General features: G+C 40.4%; 3 protein-coding genes across 3 annotated transcripts; 2 read left to right on the top strand and 1 right to left on the bottom strand.

Annotated features, from left to right (window-relative positions):
- Window positions 1–1,847: 1,847 nt before the first annotated feature.
- On the top strand, window positions 1,848–5,353 carry LOC308130640 (cytosolic sulfotransferase 3-like; the record flags this gene model as incomplete). The annotated part of the gene is made up of 7 exons (XM_080497052.1): window positions 1,848–1,986; window positions 2,708–2,830; window positions 2,971–3,080; window positions 4,578–4,704; window positions 4,799–4,896; window positions 4,991–5,165; window positions 5,244–5,353. 7 exons carry the CDS (start codon window positions 1,848–1,850, stop codon window positions 5,351–5,353), a joined length of 882 nt encoding a protein of 293 aa, XP_080353178.1.
- Window positions 5,354–6,649: 1,296 nt separating this feature from the next.
- Window positions 6,650–11,451, bottom strand: LOC308129874 (cytosolic sulfotransferase 3-like; the record flags this gene model as incomplete). The annotated part of the gene is made up of 7 exons (XM_080495987.1): window positions 6,650–8,074; window positions 8,158–8,332; window positions 8,427–8,524; window positions 8,619–8,745; window positions 9,753–9,853; window positions 9,969–10,097; window positions 11,313–11,451. The coding sequence occupies 7 exons, from the start codon at window positions 11,449–11,451 to the stop codon at window positions 7,971–7,973; spliced, it is 873 nt and encodes a 290-aa protein (XP_080352113.1). The 3' UTR covers window positions 6,650–7,970.
- A 4,261-nt stretch (window positions 11,452–15,712) lies between these two features.
- LOC308130511 (dynein heavy chain domain-containing protein 1-like) lies at window positions 15,713–24,278 on the top strand (the record flags this gene model as incomplete). The annotated part of the gene is made up of 9 exons (XM_080496914.1): window positions 15,713–17,099; window positions 17,331–18,109; window positions 19,044–19,314; window positions 19,627–19,702; window positions 20,495–20,831; window positions 22,721–22,849; window positions 23,024–23,215; window positions 23,364–23,768; window positions 23,850–24,278. 9 exons carry the CDS (start codon window positions 15,713–15,715, stop codon window positions 24,276–24,278), a joined length of 4,005 nt encoding a protein of 1,334 aa, XP_080353040.1.
- Window positions 24,279–26,280: the final 2,002 nt, after the last annotated feature.

Raw genomic sequence — 26,280 nt, 5'->3', positions numbered from 1 at the left:
TAGGAAACACTGATGCATCCTTTATCAAAGGAGATGAGATAATTCTGTCCCACAATTCCTTGCGGCAACAACATTTAAAGGGACCCGCTCATCCGAGCGTTCAGGGAAACTCACGATGACCGAACAGATCATGTAAGTTACCAATGCAATAATATGTATTGAACAACTTTAAATAATTGAAAAACCATATCCCAACTATGAATGTTTTGTGGCCATTGTAAAACAAACACAGAAAAATAAACTTTTTATGCAGCCTACTTTCATTTTGCATTCATCCTTTATTTACCTGGCAGCAGTTTCCCTTTTGTTCCCAGTGTCTCTTTTCTTTTAATTTCAACTCAAACCTTGTGATATTTGAGATTATGTCAGTGTTTAGAGGCACAGGGGAAAGTGTTAGAAATGTGCTTTTTGTAGTCCATTTTTTCACCACGGCAGACGTCACTAACCTGTGCTGCCGTCGGATTATTATGTCACCTCGTGAAAGTGCGGTTGGATCGACTTTCCCTAACTGTTTTAGGAAGTCTCCTGACACCTTTCCTCAACCCTGTGATGTCATCCATGGGGTTAAGGAAAAGTGAATAGGAAAGGAGATAGGAGGGACGATTTGGAAGCAACGCGTGTGTTGGTGTGGGGCATGGTTGACATTGGTGTATACGTTGATAGCTACTATTAATATCATCACCAGAAGAACTAAATCCCAACCACTAGCAGCAGGCATCCGACGGAACAATAACAAAAGGTATACGAACAGCAAATGTAACCCATAAAATATGCCTCGATGCAGATGATGTATTACTTTTCCTACGAAACGCAGAAACCTCTCTTCCAGGAACAATTGATAGTGTTGCTGTCTCGATAGAGCTGCTCAGGCTTGTTTGATCTAACAACAGTTGGAAAGTGTCTGGATCAGTGTGATAACTGTAGATAGTATATGTAGCATTAACAAGGGTATTGTCTGCTGCCTGCCTGATTACGTCAATCGAAAGTCACCAACAGGAATGTTGAATACAGTGTGTAAGTTTGCAAAAGGTTTGCCGGGCTCTGTCATTTTTCTCTGGCTGGTTGATTTGACCAGCGATGACACATTAGGCCTAAATTCTTCATTTAACTGATGGTTGTCTGGATGGTGTCCTGAAAACATTGTGAGCCATTCTAAAATGTTTGTGGGAAAACCTGCTCCGATGAGGAGGAGCAACATCCTTCCCACTTTGAATAGTGCAGCGCTCTTGTCTAGAAATATGGCCAAATATATGATACCATCAAATTCTTGACTACCGAGAGTCCAGAGCAAAGACCTGGAGTAAGACAATCTTACGCTATAATCTGCTTCTCCCTCGCATTATTTGTCCTGTAGAGACTGTGTCCATTCCCAGATCATTTTATACAAGAAAAAACTGAATTCCACAGGAGAGGAGTTAGTCTTGGAAAATAAAATGAAATCAAAACTGCCTCTGCAGCATATCAAAAATCTACAATGATGAAATGCGAGTAAAATATCTGATCTCTTTCATATCTTTCATGTCTCAAAACAAGTTTTCATTATTTTTTCATCAAACTTAAAATGAACCCCTATTTACTTCCTGGAATCAAAGTGCCAGCTGTACTTTTGTTAAACATAAATATAAAAAGAATCCTGCAGTTTGACAAGAGACTGAATGGTTAATATTCACATCAATAGCTACACCATCATGTGACTTGGACTACTGAGCTGTTCCAAGAGAGATACAGCTCCCTCCCCTCAAGCGTACTAACAAAGCAGGTGCTTCCACTTAAAAAGTAGGAGTCAGACATGCCTCAAAGGAAGACATAACAAGGTGGAGAAAAACAAAGCAGGAACCGTGTAAGTTATGGATTCACCTCCTCGACCAAAACTCTTTGACTTCCATGGAGTGTCAATGATCAGACATTTTACAGACAACTGGGAGGCCGTTCAAAACTTTCAGGCCAGACCAGATGACATCCTGATTGGGACATATCCCAAAGCAGGTAAGTTTGTGAAAATAAATAAATAATCCCCGATGCTGACAAATTATTTGTGCAGAGCAGGGCTGGAAATTAGCACTCACAACCAAGTGCAGGTTACTTTGTGTGCTGGCGGGTGCATTTAATCAGTTTACTATTTTTACACTTTTTTATTTCTTCTTCTTTAGATTGTTGTAATGCCTTTCAACCCGTTTAAGTCAGTCCTCTCTAAACTGCCTTCAAACAGTCCAAAGAGCAGTCTTTGAACAGGAACTGACCCACATCACTTATACATAACTTTTTGTGTCAATTTTAAAATAATACTGCTAACTTATAAAGCTTTGCATGGTCAAACAACCTTTCATTTTGTCGACACCTGTGATACTTTTATAAGACATTTAAAAAGAGTTTTTATTCAGACTGGCCTTTGACCTGATCATTTCTACTATTGTTTTCTCTTGTATGTTTTTTGTCCTCACTCTGTATATTTATTGACCTTAAATCTGGTTTTAATTTGCTGCTTTTATTGCTGTAAAGCACCTTCTCATCGTTATCCGGGAAAGGTGCTCTATAAAGTGGCAGATGGACAAAAGAAATTTAATTTCCATCCCTTGGTGGAGAGTTTTCATTTGCAACACTAATTCACTTCTTACTCTGTCGGTTTACCACATGGAGAATATGAGCTTCGTTCCAGTTAAGGTTTCATGGTGGTTGGAAAAAGTATATGTTTACTTTCTTTCTTTAGGAACAACTTGGGTCTCTCACATTCTCGAGTTATTGTACATTGATGAGATGTCTCCAGAGCGTTTGAACTCCCTGCCCATTGACGTGAGAGTACCTTTCTTGGAGCTCCAGAGAATTGATTCAGGTTAACAGCTAAAACATTCACAACATTTTTCTGCAAGCAGTAAGGTTTATGAATGACTTCAACAAATTGTCTGATGACACATTTCAATTTAATGTTTAATGTTCTTTTTTTTTTTTTTTTTTTTAATCATTATCCGATAGGATACACAGGAACAGACCTGGCAGACAATCTCCCCACCAGCCCCCGTGTCATCAAAACTCATCTGCCAGTCCAGTTTGTTCCAAATTCCTTTTGGGAGCAAAACTGCAGGGTAAGGTAGCCTGTGTGATATCTGCATGACTGCATCATCTAACCTGGTACCAGAAACGTTTATTGAAGGTCTCAGACATAATTTGTTGGTCACTGCTCCATTAAGGAAAAAATTACTTGACATGTGGAGCAACTGTCTATTGATTAATTGTTTTGTATACTTTATTGATGTAAACTATTTCGATTTATCGATGTTTATATTTTATTATCTTGCTCACAGAAGAAAGCAATTTGTTCCCACAAAATATTAACTTGTGCTGAATAAAAGATAAAAGAAATGCCTCCTTTTGAGACTTTAGCTGCTCTGCGTTAAGGTGTTTATGTCCTGACATAGTGTAATGTACATCACTTCCGGTTTTGTACAGGTCATGGGGTGAGTAAGATGAGATTAAGTATGTATGAGACTAAACATGCAGACCAGGAATTAAGCAGTCAACTGAGAACATTTGTGCTGCGTGGTTAGTGTAATGCAAGACAAGAACACTACAACTGGCAACGAGGATTCAAGACGGAATGTGCAGTTAAGTCCAATGAAAAGAAGAAGATGACGATGCTCTCTGTATCTGCCTTTGATGTGCTCGCCGACTCCCGATGAGAGACACGTTTAGACGAGCAGAGCAAGAACAATGGAAGTCAATGGACAGTTTTGTAATTAGACTAAAGAAGCTGGTGTCCACTTGTGAGTTTGGAGATCTTAAAGATGGTTTTATACAAGATCAAGTTATTGACAAATGTACTTCAAATGAACTGCACAGACGGTTGTTGTGCGAAAAGGATTTGAAGTTGGCAGGGCTCCAAGAAATGGCCAGAACAATAGAGACGGCAGATGAACAAGCTGCAAAAATGGAGAAATGACCAATTATTGCAGTGGAAATGAAACCAGGCAGAGCGCAAGGAAATGCAAAACTGGCAAGATACAGACCTCAAGATCGTTCCTTAAGTGATGAAAAAGGTGTAACATGTTACAAGTGTGGACGTGCCGATCACATGAGCAGAGAAAGTATCATAACAAAGGACAAAAAGTGTAACAGATGTGGAAAACCAGAACATTTTTGCCAAGTTGTGCAAACTGAATAATGTGAATAAAGTGATTGTTAACCACAGTTGCAGAATATAGTGACAATGATGCTGATTATGTTTTCTCCGTTGTGAGTGATAATAAGGAAGGAACACACAAGGAGTGGAAATGTTGATAGATTCAGGTGCTTCCTGTAACATTGTGAACAGGGGGCTTGTATTATGGGGGGGGGGCTTGTATTTTGTTGCTGCTGGCTCTGACTGAGACACCACCGCACACTACTGTTTTTATATCAAAGCAAATGTTAAGTTTGATGAGGAGTGGAAAGTCTGTCTGTGTGTGTGTGTGTGTGTGTGTGTCCACTGGGTGTGGTTGGAACTGATGTGGGGAGGATTGTAGTGACACCACAGCCCAAAAAGCACCAGACAGTTTCTTTGAGTGGAAATTTTATTGAATTTTTTTTTTTTTTTTAATCTGCAGATGGTCTACGTTGCGCGTAATGCAAAAGACAATATGGTGTCTTATTTCCACTTTGGGCGCATGACTTTTGCTCAGCCAGAGCCTGGAGATTGGAACAGCTACTTTGAGAAGTTCTTGGCTGGAAAATGTATGTACATATTAAAGTTGATGTCATCATGTAAGCGTCACAAAAGCAGAAGATATTTACTTCACTACCTACACATGCTGTTCTATGTCTTTAGTGGTGTTTGGCTCCTGGTACGACCACGTGAATGGCTGGTGGAAGAAGAAACAGGCTTATTCAAATCTCCACTACATGTTCTACGAAGACCTTGTTGAGGTAATGTTATAGTTTTGTGAATGTCTTTATGTTCAGAGCACTTTTCCGAAGCTTCCCTGTAGTGGAAATTATGATTTCTGGTTGTTTCTTTCAGGACACTGGACGGGAAATTGACAAACTCTGCTCCTTGCTTGGCTTATCTCCTTCAGCTGAGGAGAAGACCAGAGTTCTGAATGGTGTGAAGTTTGACAACATGAAAAACAATGCGATGACCAATTACTCAACATATTCTCATATGGATTTCAAAATCTCTCCATTCATGAGAAAAGGTAGGGTGAATGATTGTTTTACAGCAAAGGATAAATGAAACTGAAATCAGACCATACTGAGTCTCTCTGGTTCTGCAGGAAAAGTCGGTGACTGGAAGAATCACTTCACCGTGGCTCAGAATGAAGAGTTTGACGAAGACTACAAGAAGAAGATTGATCCAACTCTTCAGTTCCGCACTGAAATTTGAAATCAAATCAAACTATACTTATTTACTTAACTTTCAGAATGACAAAATTCAGCCAAGGTGATTTACAGGTTAAAAATAGAGAAACCCATCTGTCCACCCACTCCCTGCCATTAAATATACAGATGAAAGATATGTAAATGAATAAATAAAAATCTATTTTCAAATTTGACCAAACAAACAGAATACAATGAATGAATGAAGACGCAATGTCAATAATCCGAGCTCATACAGGTGATTTGTGGTGTAGCAATTAGGTTTTGTTTCGATAAATCTGATACATGTGTTGGCAAAGTGTCAAGTCGGGTTGGGAAGTAGATCATGACAGACAAGAGAAGACAGCATGTGAAGTTTAAAGCAGAATGCACAATGTCTGAGTTACGACCATTCTTTGCTTTGGGAGCAAGGCATCAAACTTTTTGAGTCTTCGCGGAAAAACTCGCCACTTTGACAGCCTTTTATGATGTGACTACAACTATGTACATTAATAAATGTTTCAACAGCATCTTCTGGATGTATAGAGATGACATCTTTTAGTCGTGTTTTGGACCACTTTTTGCTCAGTGGGATGTGTTACCCAAAATCCTTTTACCCTGGTGCACCTCCTCTTCCTCATCTCTAAGATCACCTGGAAATGATTATTTGTAGTTACCAATTCTTGAAAAAAGTAATTGGTAATATGTTGTATTTCGACAACATTTGAATATCCAGTAGTTATATTTTAACAACAGATTATGTATTTTAATGTCTTAGTCAACTCAAACTTTCACTGTATTAACTGGGCTTAACTGAATTGTCATCAGACATTTTGGCAGACATCTAACTATAAGATAAGATTATTATGTATACATGGACCCAGGAAGTGTCTTCAACCTGGGAAGCTGGAGGCTTGAGTCCACCTTCAAGATAGGAGGATGGCTGTAGGCCAGGGGTCCTCCACTGTGATTGGGCCGGAGAGGACAGGAAGTGAGCCAACGGTCACAGGGAGTGATCTCTATAAGAAGTCTGCCTGTTGTTGTTTAAAAATGTGTGCAAAAGTGTGTCCTTCTACCTTAAGTGTTGGTAGTAGCATGGGCAGATCTCAGGTCTGTTGTCCTGAGCCAGCCACAGTTTTTGAACATGCAGGATACTGAAAATATTTAACAGTAGCTCAAGTTTATATTTGTGCAATCTCTTTGGTGTGCTATAGAGTTGGTGTAGGAAGTTAATGGATCAATCTGTATCTTGCATTAGTAGTGGCCGACAGACTTTTTTGACACACCTTTAACCAAAACTCTGCATCAATCGTTATATTCAACTCAGACTCCCATCTCAAGTCAAGTAAAGTAAAGCAAAGTCATTTTTCCTGAGATTCATGCAACTTTAATTTTGGAGTTCCCTCCATCAACAGAACATACACTTTTGCGATGAACCAAGGCGCATTTCCGTCATGAAGCAGATTTTCTATACCACTGAGCACAGATAGAGTGATTTCAGATCCCAATGTTGTTCTTAAAAAGGATTTTAGTGGCAGACAACCAACAATATTTTTGCTGGACAGGTCTTATTTCTTCCACAGCGCCTCAAAAGACACCTGGGAAATCCACTCAAAGGGTGAACGATTCCAGCTCTGCAGAGGAGGATGAGGCCAGCAGAGGCTCAGAGGAACGTTGCTGATACATCGCCCACATACACCAGTGCTTCAGCCTCCTAAAACGCTGCACCCTGTGGATGATCGGCCAAAAACTATGCGCTTACATGAAACGGCATTGTCGTGTGGACATTTGCATGACATTGGCAGGTACTAATTTCCATCACAGACAACCACACACATTCACACCTAGGAGCAATTTAGGTTCACTGTGTGTCGAAACCAGAGTATGGGGAGGAAACCCACGCACACACAGGGAGAACACGCAAACTCCACACAGAAAAGCCTGGCCATTCTATGAACTCAGACCTCCTCATTTCTCGTAAGGTACCAGGCAGTTGTGGTGCTGCTCCCCGAGAAACTGATGGAGGTGGTGTATCATCCATGTATAACTCTAATTTTACTATCAGTCCTAGACAAAAAATAAACCGTAAAACCCATCTAAGTCTCTCGCTGAACCTCAGGCACTCCAAAAAGGAAATTTCATAAGCCAGTCTAACTTGTTGTAGTGTTGTGGTGTGCACCTGGAGGGAAGTTCTCTCAAGCAGAGTGGAGTGGGTGTGTTGGTAACGGGGAGGTGTTCAAAGAGGAAGTGCGATGACACAGGAGAGAAAAATGTTTGATCGAACTTTCATGTTGCTGGAGGCAATAAAGTAAGCCGACTTGACTCCTTCGTCCATCTCATCTTTCACAGCCTCCATAGTGTATCGCTTGGAATGAATTCTCTGACTTTCTCTTCAATTTATTACTGATAGAGCCATGAGTGGGTGACTTTAACATTCATGAAGGTGTTGACAATGATAGTTTCAACATTGCTTTTAGTTCATTATTAGACTAGATTGGCTTTTGGCAGGAGGTGAATAAGCCCATGATGTTCAGAGTTCAGATTCACATAAAGTTGGGGTGATAAACTTCACAATAAAGTGTCTCATCCAGCCGATCAAACAGCATTTTGACATTTGCAAGCGCTATGTACGGTTCCTTTCAAATTTAAGTGCGGAACTGAAGAGTTGGATCAATCTTCTTCTTGTAGTCTTCATCAAACTCTTCATTCTGAGCCACGGTGAAGTGATTCTTCCAGTCACCGACTTTTCCTGCAGAACCACAAGGGCTCAGTCAGGTCTGATTTCACTTCACTTCTTTTTTTGTGTTGCTGTAAAACAATCATTCACCGTACCTTTTCTCATGAATGGAGAGATTTTGAAATCCATAGTGGGATCTGTCGAGTAATTGGTCATCGCATTGTTTTTCATGTTGTCAAACTTCACACCATTCAGAACTCTGGTTTTCTCCTCAGCTGAAGGAGATAAGCCAAGAAAGGAGCAGAGTTTGTCAATTTCCCGTCCAGTATCCTGAAAGAAACAATCAGAAATCATCATTTCTACTTCAGGGAAGCTTCAGAAAGGTGCTCTGAAGATAAAGACATTCACAAAACTATAACATTACCTCAACAAGGTCTTCGTAGAACATGTAGTGGAGATTTGAATAAGCCTGTTTCTTCTTCCACCAGCCATTCACGTGGTCGTACCAGGAGCCAAACACCACTAATGACACAGAACAGCATATGTAGGTAGTGAAGTAAATATCTTCTGCTTTTGTGACGCTTACATCATGACATCAGCTTTAATATGTACATACATTTTCCAGCCAAGAACTTCTCAAGGTAGCTGTTCCAATCTCCAGGCTCTGGCTGACCAGAATTCATGCGCTCAAAGTGGAAATAAGACACCATATTGTCCTTTGCGTTACGTGCAACATAGACCATCTGCAGATGAAAAAAAAAATATATATATACAGTATATTACTCTTAAGTCGGCATGGGGAGTCAAAATAAGGAAAAATAAAGTGCAGTTTTACAAACTGGGTTTCAGGTTTAATTCAAATTAATTGCACTAAAAGAAAAAGAGTAGAAATGATTGGGTTGACTGAAGACTTGAGAAAAGCTGAGGAAGGAGTACATAATGTGCAATACCACAAAGAGATTTAATCCAACAAAATCAAGATTATAAAAAACCATTAAAGAAACTTAAACAATTATTCAATAGCAGTCTCCAGACTCTCCCAACAAGACAAATCTCATGACATGGCAGTGCATCCGTTGTTTATGTTGGAAACACGCAGAAAATGAAAATACTGTAACTCTGACAGCAGAGCTGTCTGCGGGCTTAAACCACTATTGAGGCGCGTCTGCTCCCCAAATTGACATGAAAGTGCAAACTATTTTCTGACTTTTCCTTTGTTGAAGGTCTGGTAGCTCAGGTGTTTGTCTCCCATCTTTTAAAAGCTGGTGTTTTTCCACAAAAGAAAGTTGTGAAAATGTCTTTATCTGGTGCTGTCATCCTTCCTGTTAACCCGCCAACATGCTGGAGCATAGCAGCGCTGTATACAATTCATGAATGCACTGTTAATGTACGTATCGCATTTAGCATAGCACGGTTATGTCCAAAGGCAGCATAGCGACCTGCCTTTTTATGTAAATGATTTTAATATTGGGCAACTGGCTGCCCATGTGCAAACACATCCAGGCACTGGATATGACCGGCAAAGGTAGAACAGCAGTGTGGCTTCGGGAGAAGGTGTGGCCATCAGGAGGGGGTGTGGCCTTCACAGTAAGCCAGCGCAGGAGTGAGTGGGTATGTCCGAATTGTCCCTCCTATCTCCTCATCACTTAACCCCGGAAGTGTTTTGTGTCACGGTCATGATAAGGACTGTCCGAATTCTCAATAAGCAAAGGAAAGGAAACGGGTTGCTCAATCAGAAAGGTTACCTTACCCTGCAATTTTGCTCCCAAAAGGACTTTGGAACAAACTGGACTGGAAAATGAGTTTTGATGAGACGGGGACTGGTGGGGAGCTTGTCTGCCAGGTCTGTTCCTGTGTGGAAAAGTAAATGCCCAGATTCCATTTAGATGCCCAGTTAGATTGTATAGGACGATGATAATAAGAGTCAAACTAAAATGTGTTATTAGGAAAGGGTTTTTATCTCAACCTGAATCCATTCCCGGGTATGTGAGCTCCAAGAAAGGTACTCTCTCATAGATGGGCAATGTGTTCTGACGGTCTGGAGACATCTGGCCAAAGTATAATAAATCAAGAATGTAGGAGACCCATGTTGTTCCTGGAGAGGGGGAAAGAGAGAGAGAGAGAGAGAGAGAGAGAGAGAGAGAGAGAGAGAGAGAGAGAGAGAGAGAGAGAGAGGGAGAAAGAGAGAGAGGTTTCAGCAAAGATAGGCAAGACCTACGTATATTTCTTATTGCATTTATTGTGTACTTAGTAAGTTTACACCGAGCCGAGTTGATTAAAAGTGTCTATTTTTCATCACCTGCTGATTAATAGTTTAAAGCATTTGCCGTGCTTTGCTTTTTATAAGTGTGTGTTTTATTATCAATCATGAAGTAAGTTTATCTTGTGTAGATTTTGCATATTTTTCTGGCTATTGTCTGAATGTTGACATCATATTGGTCTAGACTTTTGCAATAATACTGTTTTTACCTACCAATAATAACAACATAGCCATTACTTCAACATTCACAAAGATAAAGAAATCCCTGTCGGTCTTTTAGCTCATTAGACAGTTATAGGCTGTTATGCAACTCAGGTGCAAATTACCTGGGTTTCACAGCAGATTTCTTTGTTCACAATATGACTAAATTATATATTGTATACTGTATATTTTCCCAATCTCTGATTTTATTGTAATTATAGAACTTTGAAATTTCCGTTGTAGTTTGTACTATAAATATTGTCAGGGATTAGGCTGAGGTTCTCCCTTTAAGACTGGGCAGGCCACATGTCTGGGCGGTCCTGTTCCACACCTGTAGCCAGTTTCTGTCATTACCATGCCAGCTATATATGTCCTGTCTGTGTGTTCTCTGTTGGTCTGTTAATCATCGATGTCTGGTCCGTCCTGTTCACTGTCTGGAGTCTAGGTAGCCGTGCGCCACAGGTTGAGGAGCAACCTGCATCTCTTGTTGGTCCGTACTGCTCCTTTTGTAAATAAAGACTTGATTAAACTCAGCCTGCCTCGGAGTCCTGCAATTGGGTCCTGTCTGCTACCCGTGACAAATATAAGTGTTATGAGTTTGTTAATGGTATTCACAGGCATTCTTTAATTTTAAAATGAACAAATTCTGTTGTAACTGTAAAGCTGTATTTCATTTTTCTGTAAGTGTGTAAATGCTATTTGTGGTGGAATTAACTGCAATATAAGGGGCACCAGATGAAATCTTGCCTAGGGCACCAAATCCTCTCAGGCCGGATCTGGTTATAGTGTAGCAAAGGTTACGTCCATTTGTTAGCCTCTGCAAATATGAATCAAGTTACTCAAACTCACCTGCTTTGGGATATGTCGCAATGAGGACGTCGTCTGGTCTGGCTTGAAAGCTTTGAATGGCCTCCCAGTTGTCGGTAAAATAACTGATCATTGACACTCCATGGAAGTCAAAGAGTTTTGGTCGAGCATGTGAATCCATAATTTAAGTTCCTGCTTTGCTTTTCTCCCTCTTGTTATCTCTTCCTTTCAGCTGCGTCTGATTCTTACTGCGTAGAAAGCCCTGCCCTGTGACTGTATAAGGAGGCATGAGGGGAGGGAGCTTCCTCTCTCAGTTACAACTCAGTACTCCAAGTCACTTCACTTTCGCTTCTTTCAGGGATTGTAATCTTGTATTTATGATGTGTTGGGGTAGCTTGGAGATTAATTTTTGTTTGCAATTGGAAAGGTAAAGCTCAGGCTTTGGTGATCCTTTTACTGGTTAATCATATACGAGTTCCCCATCTACCATAAAGGTACCTACAGGCAATTGATAAAAAATGTTTCTTCCTTTTTCCTAACAATGGCTAGTTACCCCAAGACTTGTGATGCCCTGTTTGACATATATGGATAGTACCCTTTTTTTTAAAAACACAAAACCATGTCCTCTGGAGTAAGCTCTAGTACCATAATCTGCTCACTGAAGGCCAAGTTCCATATGACAAAGGATGTCAGAAATTAGGCTGCAAAAGAGAGAATCCCCCCTCCAAAAAGGAAACAAAAAGGTATCCCATTCTGTCCATAGTTATAGTTCAGAAATAAGGAACTAATCATCCTTCAACAGATTTCCAGTCAATCTTTCCAGGCCAGTCCACATTCTGCCTACAGCTCTTAATGTCTTATTTGTTCTTATTTGAACACACAAAATATGACTGAATGACAAGCTGTTTAAAACGGGCAGATGACTTGTGGTTTGTGAATGCGTCCCACATACTGATACTGTACATAATGTTCTGTTCCTCCCACAAATGCATGTTGGGACCTTGTGATGATTTCAAAAGAAATTACACAGGCTTTCTAATAGTTTGAGATGTATTGCAAGAAGCATTATTGCAACAACAAAAAATAACTGACCAGACAAAGTTCCTTCCATTTTGTGCCGAGGTCAGATTCATAAAATATTGTAGTAATCACATTGTAATAAAGGGATATATAGCTTTCATATGGCAAACCTCCACTCAATGTTGATTTTTCAACCAGGCATTTGGGGCATGATTAGAGGGGTGAAGCCACACGACCAAACGCAACATCTCTTTGGCCACTCCCACTCTACTTTGTCAGGTCATCAACTCATTGTATTCAGATTCTTCATCTTCAGCTGACCAGTTCTATCCACCTCAGTACGAGGCTAAAACTAAATGTTGCGACACAGTTGGTATTTACTACACAAAGGAAAAAAAAGACTGTTGCACAATATTTTCACTGCTACACCTGATCGTAGGTGTCAGGGTCCAAGGACATCCCAGAAGCAGACTCAAACAAGGAACTGGCATTCATACGTTTATTTAAACAGTCAGGGCAGGCAGGTTTAATATACGACATACAGCAAGCAACAACTACATCTATGACTGTACACCTACTGTCGTAGATGTACAGGGTGTAGAGTCGGCGGCTTAGTATGGTTAGCACAATCACTGACAAAAGGTCAGCGGAAAAATCTAAATGTATCCCACTGAGTATAACACTGTTTCCCGAAGAATTCATGATAACCTGGAGGAGCAGCTTATATCAAGACTAAAGACAGCAGGGGATTTCTCCATCCTGCTCAACTGAAGCACTGATGTATCGGGTTCTGCAACTCTGTTGGTGTATGTACGGTATGTGTGGGAAAATTAATTTGTGGAGGATTTATTATGTTGCTAGACTAGTCCTACTGGAACGACAGGGGAAGATATATTTACTGTGTTGGATAACTACGTGGTTACAAAGTGCAGACTGCACTGGAGCAATTGTAAAGGCGTAACAAGTGGATATGATGAGTAAAAACAGTGGAGTTGTGAACAGAATCACAGAGGCAGCTGGAACAGAAATCATGTGGAATCATAATTTTATTTATCAACAGTTAATCAGCTGCATTATTCAGCTGAATATTTACTTTACAAAGAAATGTGGGGTTTTGACAGCAAATAAATGATTAAAACTATTCAGACCACCCTGAGTGACTATGCACTGCAATGCATTGACTAATTTAATTGTCATCTAATCATGGTCATAATTAGTAATGGACAGGAGACTATCCTGAGTACCCATTAAATCATATAAATTAATAAAATGATCACCTCACAATTCTACAAAGCCTACATTTGATCTACAGTCCCTATCAGCACAATTTTGCAGACAAGCACAATACCTAACAATAAACACCCTCCCTCCGTGAAGCGCTGGGAGCGACATATAGAACTTTGGGAAGTCTTGTTGTAGATTCCCATTAAAGCTGAAATTAATCCACTGGGTCCTCACAGGCTCAGACGAAGGCAGTAAGAATCTACTCCTCTGCTCGTTGATACAATTAATAACTGTGCATCTGGCATGTTTTGGCCCTATTTTCACTCGTGCCTTCTTACCGTTGAAACCTGCAGCTGTCACGAGGAGAAAAAACAAACAAACAGTATGAGTTGCTGCTTGTGGGCGGGTCAAATGGAAGGTCTATCTGGATTGGGATTGGCTAATAACTTTGGTGAAGATAGCCAGGGTTTGCTTTCCGATTGGCTCGTTGGAGCGCACGCTTTAGAAAAAATTAAACAAGTCAGACACCAAAACGGTAGACTTTCTTCACTTCTGGAGTAACATTTCCGGGCATGGGGACGCATATTACTGTAGAAAAACCATCAGAAAGTGAATTTTGCATGATATGGCCTCTTTAAAAAAAAAAAAAGTAAGACGAAGAGCTCTTCTGCGTATGACATCATCGTCCGTGGATTGCTTTGCATATGACGTCAGGTCCTTTGAAGTTCTCTGTGGCTGGCTGGGCGGTTAGGAAAACAACAGAAAGCTATTTAAACACAAAACGTACTGACCTTGACACCTAATATCTCTTGTTATCTGTGAAAATGAAGCAGGTGTTTAAAAATCTTTGTCGAGGATGGGAAAACAGACTCTTTCAGATAGAGGAATTTGCACTCCCAGCTTGGCAACTGTGTGAGAATCAAAGTGGATTAAGAGAGAATGAAAAAGCCAAAGAAGTCACGTTAAAAAAAACTCCACCCGTTGGCCAACACTCCAACAATGATGCGAGAGCAATAGTTATTGGTGAGACTAAATAATGTCACAAATAAAGTCAGCATTTATGTAATGCAGATGCAGTCACTGAGAGCAACCCAATGCAAATGATGTCAATAAGCAATATTCCTCCATTAATATGTTGTGTGTTTCTCACTCAGGTCTAGAGGTACTCTTTGTTGAGATAGAGAGTGATCTAATGACTTTGTCCATAATGTTGAAGTCCCCACACAGTGTTGACTTCAGGCTGCAATTGAAGCACTTGGTTCAGTCAGTGCAAGAACTTGGTAAGTGGCTGAGCAAGTATATATACTTAACAAGCATATACACTTAACAAGTATATATATATATATATATATATATATATATATATATATATATATATATATATATATATATATATAGATAGATAGATAGATAGATAGATAGATAGATAGATAGATAGATAGATAGATAGATAGATAGATAGATACACACACACACACACACACACACACACACACACACACATATATATATATATATATATATATATATATATATATATGCACATACATACATACATATGTCGCCCTCCGCGGGGGAATTAAAATTTTTTTTATATAAGATTTGTGCACTTCTTCTCTTTCTTTAAAATTTATAGAGAAGCTGCTTGATGTATTCCAAAGATATCAGCAAATGTGGGGCTTCATGAGCAAAGTATTTAGTGAAACATCATTTAGTGATGAAAGAGAGGATCTGGTATGTCCTTGCACACAATTAACAAAAAACCTGTTTTGGAATGTTTTTAAAGTAATTTGATATGTTTTTTTCCTGTAAATTAACGTCATATGTTTTGTTTTTGTGTTTTTCCACAGATGCAGCATTTTCTACAAGTCGATGAGACATTCAAGGAAATCATGCAGACTATATCATCTGACCCCCATGTGTTGAACTTTGTGTCTACCAAGACAAAAGGCAGATTTCATGGTAGCAACCTTTCCCATATTTTAGCGGATGGTGTGTCTACGATGGATACCATATCCAACCAGATGACTGATCTCCTCGATGCAATCTGCCATCAGTATCCACGATTCTGGTTTTTGAGAGACAGAAACATGATTGAACTACTCTCTTTACATTCAACATCTTTTACCCTGCAACAGTTTGTTAGAAAATGCTTTCAAGGGGTTGAATGCCTTGAAATGAAATCTGATACAAGCAATATGGAGGCACCATCAGAAAAGAAAAACCAGTCAAAGGTACTGGGAATTTTTGGCAGTCTTCAAGAACACATTACTTTCCCAAAGCCTTTGGAACCAAATCCCGATGCCATCCTTTGGTTTTCTGCCTTTGAAAAACAGTTAAAGTTGACCATGATACAATTCATGAAACAATGTGCTGTTCATGAGCAGCTTGAACCATCTAATCACAATCCGACAAATGAGGAGGCAAAAAAAGGAACTCGACCTGTTGCTGACATGAAAATGCAAACTATGTTAGCGCCACTTTCTGATTTTCCTCTTCAGTGTGTGCTGGTGGCTGAGGAGGCAAGTTGGCACAGTGCTGTGGTCCAAGCTTTCCAAGAATCTAATCCACTGATGTTGAACCATATGAAAGCGCTCAATGCAGCAAAACTCAAAGAGCTTGGTCGTACCATGAGGGATGGACTCACAGGTTCTAATTGTGAATCTTTGGCTTCCAAGTACGGATTCACGTGCCTGCGAGCATTAGTTCAACTAACAATGAATCATTCACAGCAGCTATCTCGACTCATACAAGTACCAATCCCATTGGAGTCATCTTTCGAGTGGCTAAGTTTGATAAAGTATTCTGTAAAGTCAGAAGATGTGAGTCAGGAAGACAAGGCTCACACAACATGTTACATTGATGTTTTGAAGCATCGCCTCCAGTATGGATTTGAGTATTTTGGTCCAGAAGATTTAACAATAGCCTGTACACCATCAACAGATCAGGCTATGCTGGGAATTCTTCTTGCTTTGGAAAACTTCAGATGTGGAATAGTGAGTGGACCTCGCAAGTCCGGAAAGAAAACCACTGCCCTCCATCTAGGGAAAGCTCTGGGGCGACAAATTGTTGTTGCGCAGTGTTGTCCGAGCATGACACTTAGTGTTATTCAGACCCTGCTGCTAGGTTCTCTCCAAACAGGAGCATACCTTTATCTGGACTCTGTGGATTTACTAGCACAAGACATCCTGCCAATCCTTGGACAACATCTGCTTAACATACATCAATCTTTTGCCAAGCTCACAAGAAATTTGCATCAGAGCATGAGTGAGAAGCGAAAGGACAAAACTGGTCATAACATCGAAGATCTGGAATACCACATGGAGTTTGCTGGGAAAAGCATTTCTGTCAGCCCAAGCTATGGGTGTATTCTAATCTCATCTCAGTGGTATTCGTCCAATATTCCAGACATTCTGCAGCATGCAATGAGACCCATTGCAATAGAATATTCAGACCACAGGATCATTGCAGAAGTAATGCTGGCTTCACATGGGTTCTCACAGGCCATGTCTTTAAGCTACCACCTGGTGTCCTTACTCAACCTGGCCAGAGATTCCCACTCATTACCAGAGTTTTTCGCTGCTGGTCAAAAAGGCTTTCTTGTTATCTTGCAAAAGATCCTCTCTGCCTCCAAAATCTATTTATATCAAACTATGCAGCAGCAAGAAATGTCATATGAGGCATGTTATAGAGCTGATGCTTGTTTGTTTTCACAAGACAGATCTAAAAACTTCAAAGAAACAGAAAAAAAAGAAAGTGAAAGGCTTTCCAAGCTACGCAAATCTCATCTGTCTGTCGTACGGGATTTACTGGAAGAGACAGCTATTGTCAAAGCAATTCTTTCTGTCTTGACACCTGAGCCCAGTAGAGCCTCACAGTTCTACACCATTTTCAAGGAAACATTCCCCATAGTGTGCCACTCCCCTTGTTATCAACTGTCCATTGACGAAATGGAAAAGAACCTACTGCAAGATGCAGTTGGAGAAGAATTACAACAAAGGCGGTTTTGTAATAACTCAGAAATAATTTGTAGTGCTGTGACACTCTACCAGACCATGAAAGTCTCTCAGGCTGTTATCCTTGTCGGCCCATCAGGTAGTGGAAAGACCACCTGCTACAATGCCCTCGCTGGAGCACTCAATAGTTTAGCTGGGAAGTCAAGGAGACATGTGTTTGAAAATGACAAAACCATTACAAAGGACGGACTACAAATCTGTGCTTCAAGCTGGAGTTTTGTTAACTCTTTTGTTTTATTTCCTAATGCCATGTCCCATGAGGAGCTATTTGGCAAATTCTGTGAAAAGAGAGGATGGCGAGATGGAGCTGTTGCAAAGGTGTTGAGAGAACGACATGACCACACCCACCCTCAAACCAACATCAATGAGATGGGAAGTCAGGGCCCATCAATTGTGAAGTGGTTGGTTATGGATGGGGCGCCTTTAGGACAGCCTAGCTGGTTGGATTTACTCACCACGCTGTGCTACAATCAGGGGCCATGCTTGAGACTTCCATCAGGTGAAACCTTGGTGCCATCTCAATCAAATTTCAAGCTACTCATTGAGATGACAAATTTGGATTATGCAACTCCCTGCTCGGTGACCTGCTGCAGCCTTGTTTTTTTCTCAAGTGTTGATTTGTGGAAAGCTGTATGGGAGAGTGAATTGGAGGCTCTTTCTTTTGAACACAATTTGGATCAAGGAGTCATGAGAATGTGGAATTGTCTCGCTGAGGATCTTTTTCAGAGCACTCTCAGTTCAGCAGTGCAAGATAATTTCACATCTGCAATCCAAACTGAAGGAAAAGACTGTAGAAACCCTGTATGTGGAATTCAAGAGGTTATGTCATTTGTCAGGATCCTGCGTGCTCTTTTGCTCCACTTTAGCAAAGAAATTAAAGAACTTGAAGAAATCCCACAAATAGACAAACAAGGTATAACTATTACTTTTAAACTTAGAACTTTGCTATACTAGTGTAGTTATATTTAAAAAACATTTTTTAATTATATATATAACAAATATTATTTATGTTTGACCAGGTGTACATGGAGCCAAAACACCAGGCACAGAGACTCAAAATAAGCAACAGCTGGTTACCAGAGACATTTTTCTGGTGGCATACATTTGGGGATTTGGTGGCCATCTGCACCCTTGGTAAGAAAAACACCTTGGAACTTTACCATATGAGCCATTTTATAAATGACACGCCCAGAAATAATCAAAATCAGTACAGACCTTCTCCCAACACTATGTGCTTTTCTTTCTGATTCAGCCACTGGACGAAGTTTGACACATTGGTACGCAATGTACTGTTTGCCTGTCGGTACAAGATTGTGGTTCCTGAGAATGTCAGTCTATTTGACCATTTTTTTAGCATTGACACCAGCATATATCCCAAGAACTTGATGGTAACAAGCTCAATCATCCCAAAGGTTGGTCCTAAATTTAACGATTATATTGAAAAATCATACAATTTAAATCAAGGAAACTACTTACGTCTTCTGTTTTTCTCTTTGCATAGTATGATAAATACACATTTTTAATGAAAGTCATGCTGGAGGCAAACCAGCCCTTGTTGCTTGTGGGAGAACCGAGTTCTGGAAAAAGCAGTCTATGCAAAAGCTTGCTAACGTTTTACAAGCCACACTTTAGCCTGCCAGCCAGTCCTCTCCTGAGTTCCAGAGATATACGCATCGTACTGAAAACCATCAGTCACCAAATGAGGTGTAAAGATACTATACCATCTATGATGAAACAGCAGTGCCTGCTCCTGTTTGTAGATGATTTGCATGAAGCTGCATGTGGTGAGTCCAGGAGGGTTGATGTCATTGGTGTTAAATCTCATTTTGCACTGTGTACACCTATGTAATTCAGTTATCTAACTCTTCTCTTTGTAGATGTTTTCAGAAAGGAATCTATAGCTCTAGAGACACTCCGACAAAGTATTTCCAAGAGAGAGACTGCAAAATTTGACACCGATGATTTTGAACCGTTGAGTTCTGAGACTGTCAGCTACATGGCAACCTGCTGTGCCTCTGGATTGAGTATTCAGAACAGCAACGTGATGTTCTCACGGCTTTCACGTCTGTTCTCTATTTTTGTACTCCCTGACTCAGCTGTTGCTTTGCTGATCCATCCTAATTTCAAAGTCTGGCTCAAAGAAATTCAACCTCAACACAGTGTGGAGGACTTGTACGATTGTATTGTAACTGCTACTAAATATCTGTATTATGAAGTACGGGACAAACTTCAGTTTCCTGGACAGCAGTCCCACTTCAGTTTTTCAAATCACGACATTCAGAAGGTATTGTCGGGAATGTGCCTGCACCAGTTTGACAACCCAAGCAGTGAATTCACCCAGAAGAAGGAAAATTCACAATCCTCCACAAGTCCTCCACTTTCAATCCTAAAGATATTACACCTCTGGATGCACGAATGCATGCGCACATTCAATGACAGGCTATGCTCAGAACGTGACAAACAATCTGTTGTGTCACTCATAGCCATGACAGCAACAACACACTTTAAGGAAAAAATTGTTGCTGAAATTGAATCAAAAATGTTTGGTGATTCACCAACTGTTGCAGGTCCTGCTCAGGACAGGACAGGCCAGGATTCAAATACTCAGAATCTCTCTCAGTGGCCAAATCTAGCTGAGCAGTTTGTTCAGTCAGTCTCGGGGTCAGCTCATACAATGACTCAACCATCTCATCTATCTGAAACTAGTTCTTCAGAAGAGACGAGTTCAGAAAGTTGTTCATTGTCAGACCAAGTTGATGAGCATGTGAACAATGCAATAACTCGGCTTGTATATTGCCCGGAGCTGTCCAAAGCATGTGATTATAGATGTAACTGGTCTTATCAGGAGCAACACCTTGATGCATTAGTGCAAGAGCTGTGTGCAGTCATGGACAGAAAAGAGAAAGATAAAGCATTTAGAGTTCATAATGACCCCAGCATCACAAACAGTTCCATCATGCACAGGCAGGGAGCAATTCAACTATCACATATCCTCAGGGCTTTGCTCATACCTGGAGGGCATGGAGTACTGATGGGATTGAGTCCAGGAACAGGCCGTAAAACCACTGTGCGCTTGGCTGCCTACCTGACAGGCTGTCGCTTGATAGAGGTTCATGCTGGCAATGAAAGTCAGTTGCATGAAATCCTGCAAGATGCTGAGAATCAAATTAGAACGGACACAGATATAGTCATTATCTTGGTCCATGAGGAAATCAGTAAACCTGCAAGAGAAGAATTACTGCTGGCGATGTCCCAAAGAGCCTACCCAGCGCTTCACCCTGACAATGAGCTCAGGAACCTTGTTTCTAGAGCAGCTGCTGTGAATAACTCAAGAAGATGTTTTATGGACAGTTGGATATCTGACGTGTAAGTTTGCACTCAAACTGTCATTATTTATTAATTATTAAGAAATATTAAGAAACAAGACATGTTGATACATTTAGTCACTGAGGCCCCATTTAAACACCAACGTTTTGAAGTGAAAATAGAAAACTTTATTTGCATTTTGAGTGCCTGTTTACACAGCAATGTGATTTGGAGCTGTTTATGGAAATTGGCTTCCAAGGTGGAATATTTTAAAAATGCTCCAACTCCGTTTCTGTGGAAATCAAGCAAGAATTTTTTTTTTATTAAAAGCTCAATCGCTGTGTAAATAAGGAAAAACCCAACTTCTCAGAAATGCCGATGGCCATATGCACCACGGCCATAGTAAATAGTTCCTTTGCACATGCAAGAGAGTGTCTAACTATATCCATTTCAGCATTTCTACTATTTCTGTCTATACGGCAACCATTTTCAAATAATTTCTGTGTAAATCTTAAAAGAAAACACAAAAACGATGTGATTTCACTTGAGGGGGCCTGAGTAGCCTTTTTGACTGACATATTCAGTGCATGAAAATATAATGCACTTGTAAATGATACTGAATTTCTTTTCACACAGTCATCTGCACCAAGTCCAGAGAAATATCCATGTGTTCATGTTGATGCCTCTCATCATGCCAGACAACAATGAAGCATCAAGCTCCAATAGTCAACCTAGCATTGTGAGTATTCTTATTGAACTTATTTATAAATTGTACCATATATTTCGTATACATCTAGGAAATCAAAACACAAACATAAAACTATATAAATTGGGGGAGAGGTAAAGCACACTTCATTAACTATACCCAAAGACATTCAAATGCCAAGCAGCAGGGTTATTATGTTGTCCATCCGATTGAATTTATTCACCTTTTCAGCTCCAGGCACAAATGGCCAAAGCAGTGAAGCTGAGCTGTTGTGTTGAAGTGTACCAGCCGTGGTCCCACCAGCGTTTGGAGGAATTTGCAGCACAATGTTTGAAAAAGCAACATTATATAAGTGAGTATAACATTACAAGCAACATCTGGTTTCTAATCACTTTTCATTGTTTTGACCTATGTTGTGGCTTTTCTTTCAAAGATGTTAGAGATGATGAGTTCAAGAAGACCAGCCTTTCTGTGGTTATGGCAGGAATCCATCAGTCTGCCTGTCAGTATGCCTCTGTCATTCTGAAATATCAGCCTTTCAGTCCTTTGACTTACGTTGGGTTCATCGCCCAGTTTGGCTCTCTCTGCAACCTCATGCAACAACAAAGGCAAAGAGAATCCGACAGGTATTTGCCATCACAATGGAGTGTGCACTTCTTTTTGTTTTGTCATCATAATGTGTTTATTAGAGAAAAGAGACATGCTTGTCTGCAATGAAAATGTTTTATTTTTCAGAATTCCCACCATTCTTTGTCCTTTGTATTTCTCACATTACTTGGCTGAGCGGAAAAAAACACTGCAAAACAAGATTAATGTCATCCAGCAGGTGATGTAGAACAATTTACTATTTGATGTTTCAGTGGAATCACGTTCTGTCTATCTGGCATGAGATGTTGTTTTTCAAAGTCAAGAATTATTCAGGCAGCCTTCTAGATTGATTTATTGCACTTCAGAGGCTTTAATGAGAGAAATACTGCACCACAGGCACCGATAGTATTAGTTATTTTCAGATATAGTTTAGCTTATTTACAAAAGTCAAATGTTTTCAAAAGGGGAAATGCATTTCTAAATGATCCTCTGAAAGCAGCTCTATTGAGTTTCCTTGGACACATTGATAATGTACTGTATCTGTTATTTGTATATTCACGCAAATTCTATGATTCTGCTCTCTCCTGTAGCACGAGAAAGAGACCCTGAGCATTGCAGACCATCAGAAAAAGTTGTGTGAAGAAACCCAAATTTTTTTGGAAGAAATGATGAAAAACCAGAGCCACTTGAAGGAGGATATTGACAAACTTGACAAAATGGTAAACTGTTCTTTGATTAGAGATAATTAACATCTGTATCCAGAAACTATACAAATGTTCCCATGTACTCACACAGTCAAGAATTTGGGACAATTTGTTTATTTAATGATGACTGATGAACGATTCAGAACATTTATCCCCAAAATGAACTTAACACATTTTTCTTCCCCTCAGCTGAAACCTGTGGTAATGCCAAGCATACTGATTTCCAAAGGTTTAAATTTGGTTGACCTGGAAGAAGTGCGGCACTACAGAGATCCACCTGAAGGAGTGGTGAAAATCACAGATGCCATTTGTTTGTTGTTTAATCAGCCTTCAGGCTGGGAGAGTGCTAGGAAACTGCTTGGACGACCCAGTTTTTTTGAGGTGTGTGCAAATATGTTGTGAAATGATCCCAGTACTATATTTGGGAGTAAGCCATAGCTACCAAATGCAGGAAGAAATTAATGATATATTTTGTGTGATTGTTTTCAAACCTTTGCAAACCGTTTCTTGTTCATCTCCCCTTTCGAAGGATCTTCTGTTCTTTGACCAGTCCAGCGTCACAAAGGAGCAGCTGCAGCAGCTTGAAAAGATCATTTGTAGTCCATACTTTATGTCTATACCAGACATAAGCAAGGCCTGTGAGTCCCTGGGCCAGTGGGTCCGGGCCATGTACCAGAGCTGCTCTATGCGCCAACAGCACTTGTTGAAGCAGGCACAGGCTGATGAGATAAAACTTCATCTGTCCATGGCCTGTAGGCGTGAGAAAGAGGCTACTAATCGTCTTGAAGTGGCAAATTTGAAGCTTCTATCATTAGAAAATGACTTGGAGGAGCAGACGCTGCAGCTGCAGCAGACTGAGAGCATCGAAAAAGATCTTTCTACATCTGCTAAGCAGTCAGAGATGCAACATAAAGCCCAAAAGGCAGCTGCTCAAGTAATGCAGATTTGATCAAATAACAGTGCATTACATGTTAACCTGAATATGTCACTTAATTTCTGCTTCTCTCCCCTACAGGAAGCAAAATTACACAATCTCAGTTTAGTAGGTGATGCCCTTATCCAGGCTGCAATCATCTCATATTTCGACCCCTTTGAACCCGACATTCGCCAAGAACTTTTCAGCAAGTGGAAGAAGCTGTGCCATACTGGGGTCATCGACATAAACCCACAGGACCCCAGAAGCTCCCTCTTTGAAAACCCAAACACGACACCTCTTTCCCCGTTGTTTGGTTTTCCCATTCCAGTGACGGAGGGGCTGCAGCTGCCTCTGGGTCAGGATTTAGGGATGGGTAAGTGGCAACTTGAGGACACTCTGTGGGCAGAGAAGGATTACGGTCAAACCTTGGCCCTCTTCTTCTTCCTTCTGGCTTTTAAACCCCGTCAGTCAGGCTGCCAGCATGGACCCGGACTGTGCTCAGCCATGATGGCTTTGAGTTTGCACTAACATGTAACACACATTTATCATCACCCATCCACCTACATAACCACTGATATGAACATCACACCTGATTCATCTGGTTCTTTAGCCTAGTGAAATGATGTCAGGGTATTGCTTTGTCCCCAGCTGTTGGTTCATGAGTGTATGTGTGTAGGAGACGGATAACTATAAGGCAACATAACATCTCAATGCATCTCTTGTTTTGCAGAATTTCTTAGCCAGAGAGAAATGTTGGAATGGATGCAATGCAAACTTTGCAAACACTGGCTGCATGTTTCTTGTGCCTTTAAATCCGACAAACATCTGGATGAGCCATCCAGCTGTGTCTGCAACCCCACAAATGAGCACAAGGTACGACAATAGTTAGTGCAATTATTCAATAGATGTGTGTAGTATGGCATAAATGACTGAACCACTTGGCTGAGATATTTATTCTGTGCTCTGTGTGTTGAATTCTGCGTCTTTAAATGAGATCACTACATTCTAAAATGGGGTTTCAATCATCAGTTGTTTGATGATCACATCATCAAAGTACGATGCCAACTGATTCTCCATCTAGTCTACAGTTGGCTGATTAATATAATTTAATCACAGAAACAATAATTCCCTGGTAGTTTTGACTTTAATCAAAGTGTCATTTTCCTGCTGCCTCTTTTCATTGGTTTTCACAATGTATTTTTATTGACAGGATCAATGAGGCTGTTTAAGGAGGACGTCCTGACTGTATTTTCCAGAGAGCAGATCAAGATGAGTGAAACAAACTGTGCCATAAGTGATTCTATCCTCTAGTGCTGATATATGTTCTCTCTTTGCTCTTTCGTTTCAGAGCTTACATGATTATCTTATTTTCAAAGATAGGTGTGCGGATGGACCCAAGCACAGACTCACAGAGTCCCATGAAAACCCAGATTTATTGAAGTCCAGGGAACAGGCGGTAACGCAGAGGGCACAAAGACGACGAGAGGAGCGACATAATGACAAGACGAGCTGACGAAGACATCAGTGGGAGAGGGGTTTAAATACACTGGGAAGGGGTGGACGCAGGTAGAAGACAACGATGGGTGCACGCAGAGGGATAACGCCATTGGTTAATTGGAAACACGAGGTGAGACACACAGGGCAGACAGAGACCTGACAAACATGGAGTCGAGGGTCCGTTCAGACAGAATACACCTCTGGAAGATGCCGTCAGCATCATTTTCCCTTAAGCAGCACATTAAAGTGAGGATGTTGCCTTTCAGTGACCAGTTTGAGAGTATTTACATAACATAGGCTCGATTTGTTTACTTTTATTCATCTATATTGCAACAGATTGTCGAGTGACTGGAAGAGATCAATGAGGTCACAGGAATCAGGAATGGGTACCTGAGACTCATTGATTGTGTTTTTGATGTTATGCTCCCAGAAGATGATCTATGGAGAACATCATAGAAGTAGAGTGGGCAATATTTTGTGTCTTTGGAAACCTATCTACATACAGCTTGTCAATGTTTTTTAGATCATCGTCAACATCCTGATGGGCTAAGGTCATACAAGGCTTGAGGCAGAGGTCATCATAGCCAGTGGGAGAAACTTCTAACGTGCTCTCAGGTTAACCAACTGTGCATGATGTTGTAGTAATCTTATAACTTCCTGTTTTCACATGATAGCAGTGTGTAGCTGCACTGCTCCCGATCATTACCGTCTTATCTATCGGAATCTCTACAGTTACATTTGCATAATGTCTCTAAAATAAAGAATTATAATATAATATAATAATAATATGGACAGGGTGACACTGAAAATCTAACCATGCATTTACTTCCAGAGTAGACTATTGTAACTCCATATTATCAGGGTGAAACAATTACTGCTTAAAAAACCTTCAATTGAGTCAAAATGCTGCAGCGAAAGTCCTGACAAGAATCAGCATCAGAAATGACCTCCCTTCATTGGCTACCTGATAAATGTAGAACAGAATTTAAAATCCTGCTTCTAACTTATAAAGCTCTTAACAACTAGGCCCCAT

This window comes from Blennius ocellaris (genome assembly GCF_963422515.1).
Source record: "Blennius ocellaris genome assembly, chromosome: 5".
NCBI lineage: Eukaryota > Metazoa > Chordata > Actinopteri > Blenniiformes > Blenniidae > Blennius > Blennius ocellaris.
The sequence above is the reverse complement of the archived record's forward strand: the minus strand, read 5'-3'. Positions and strand labels throughout refer to the sequence as shown.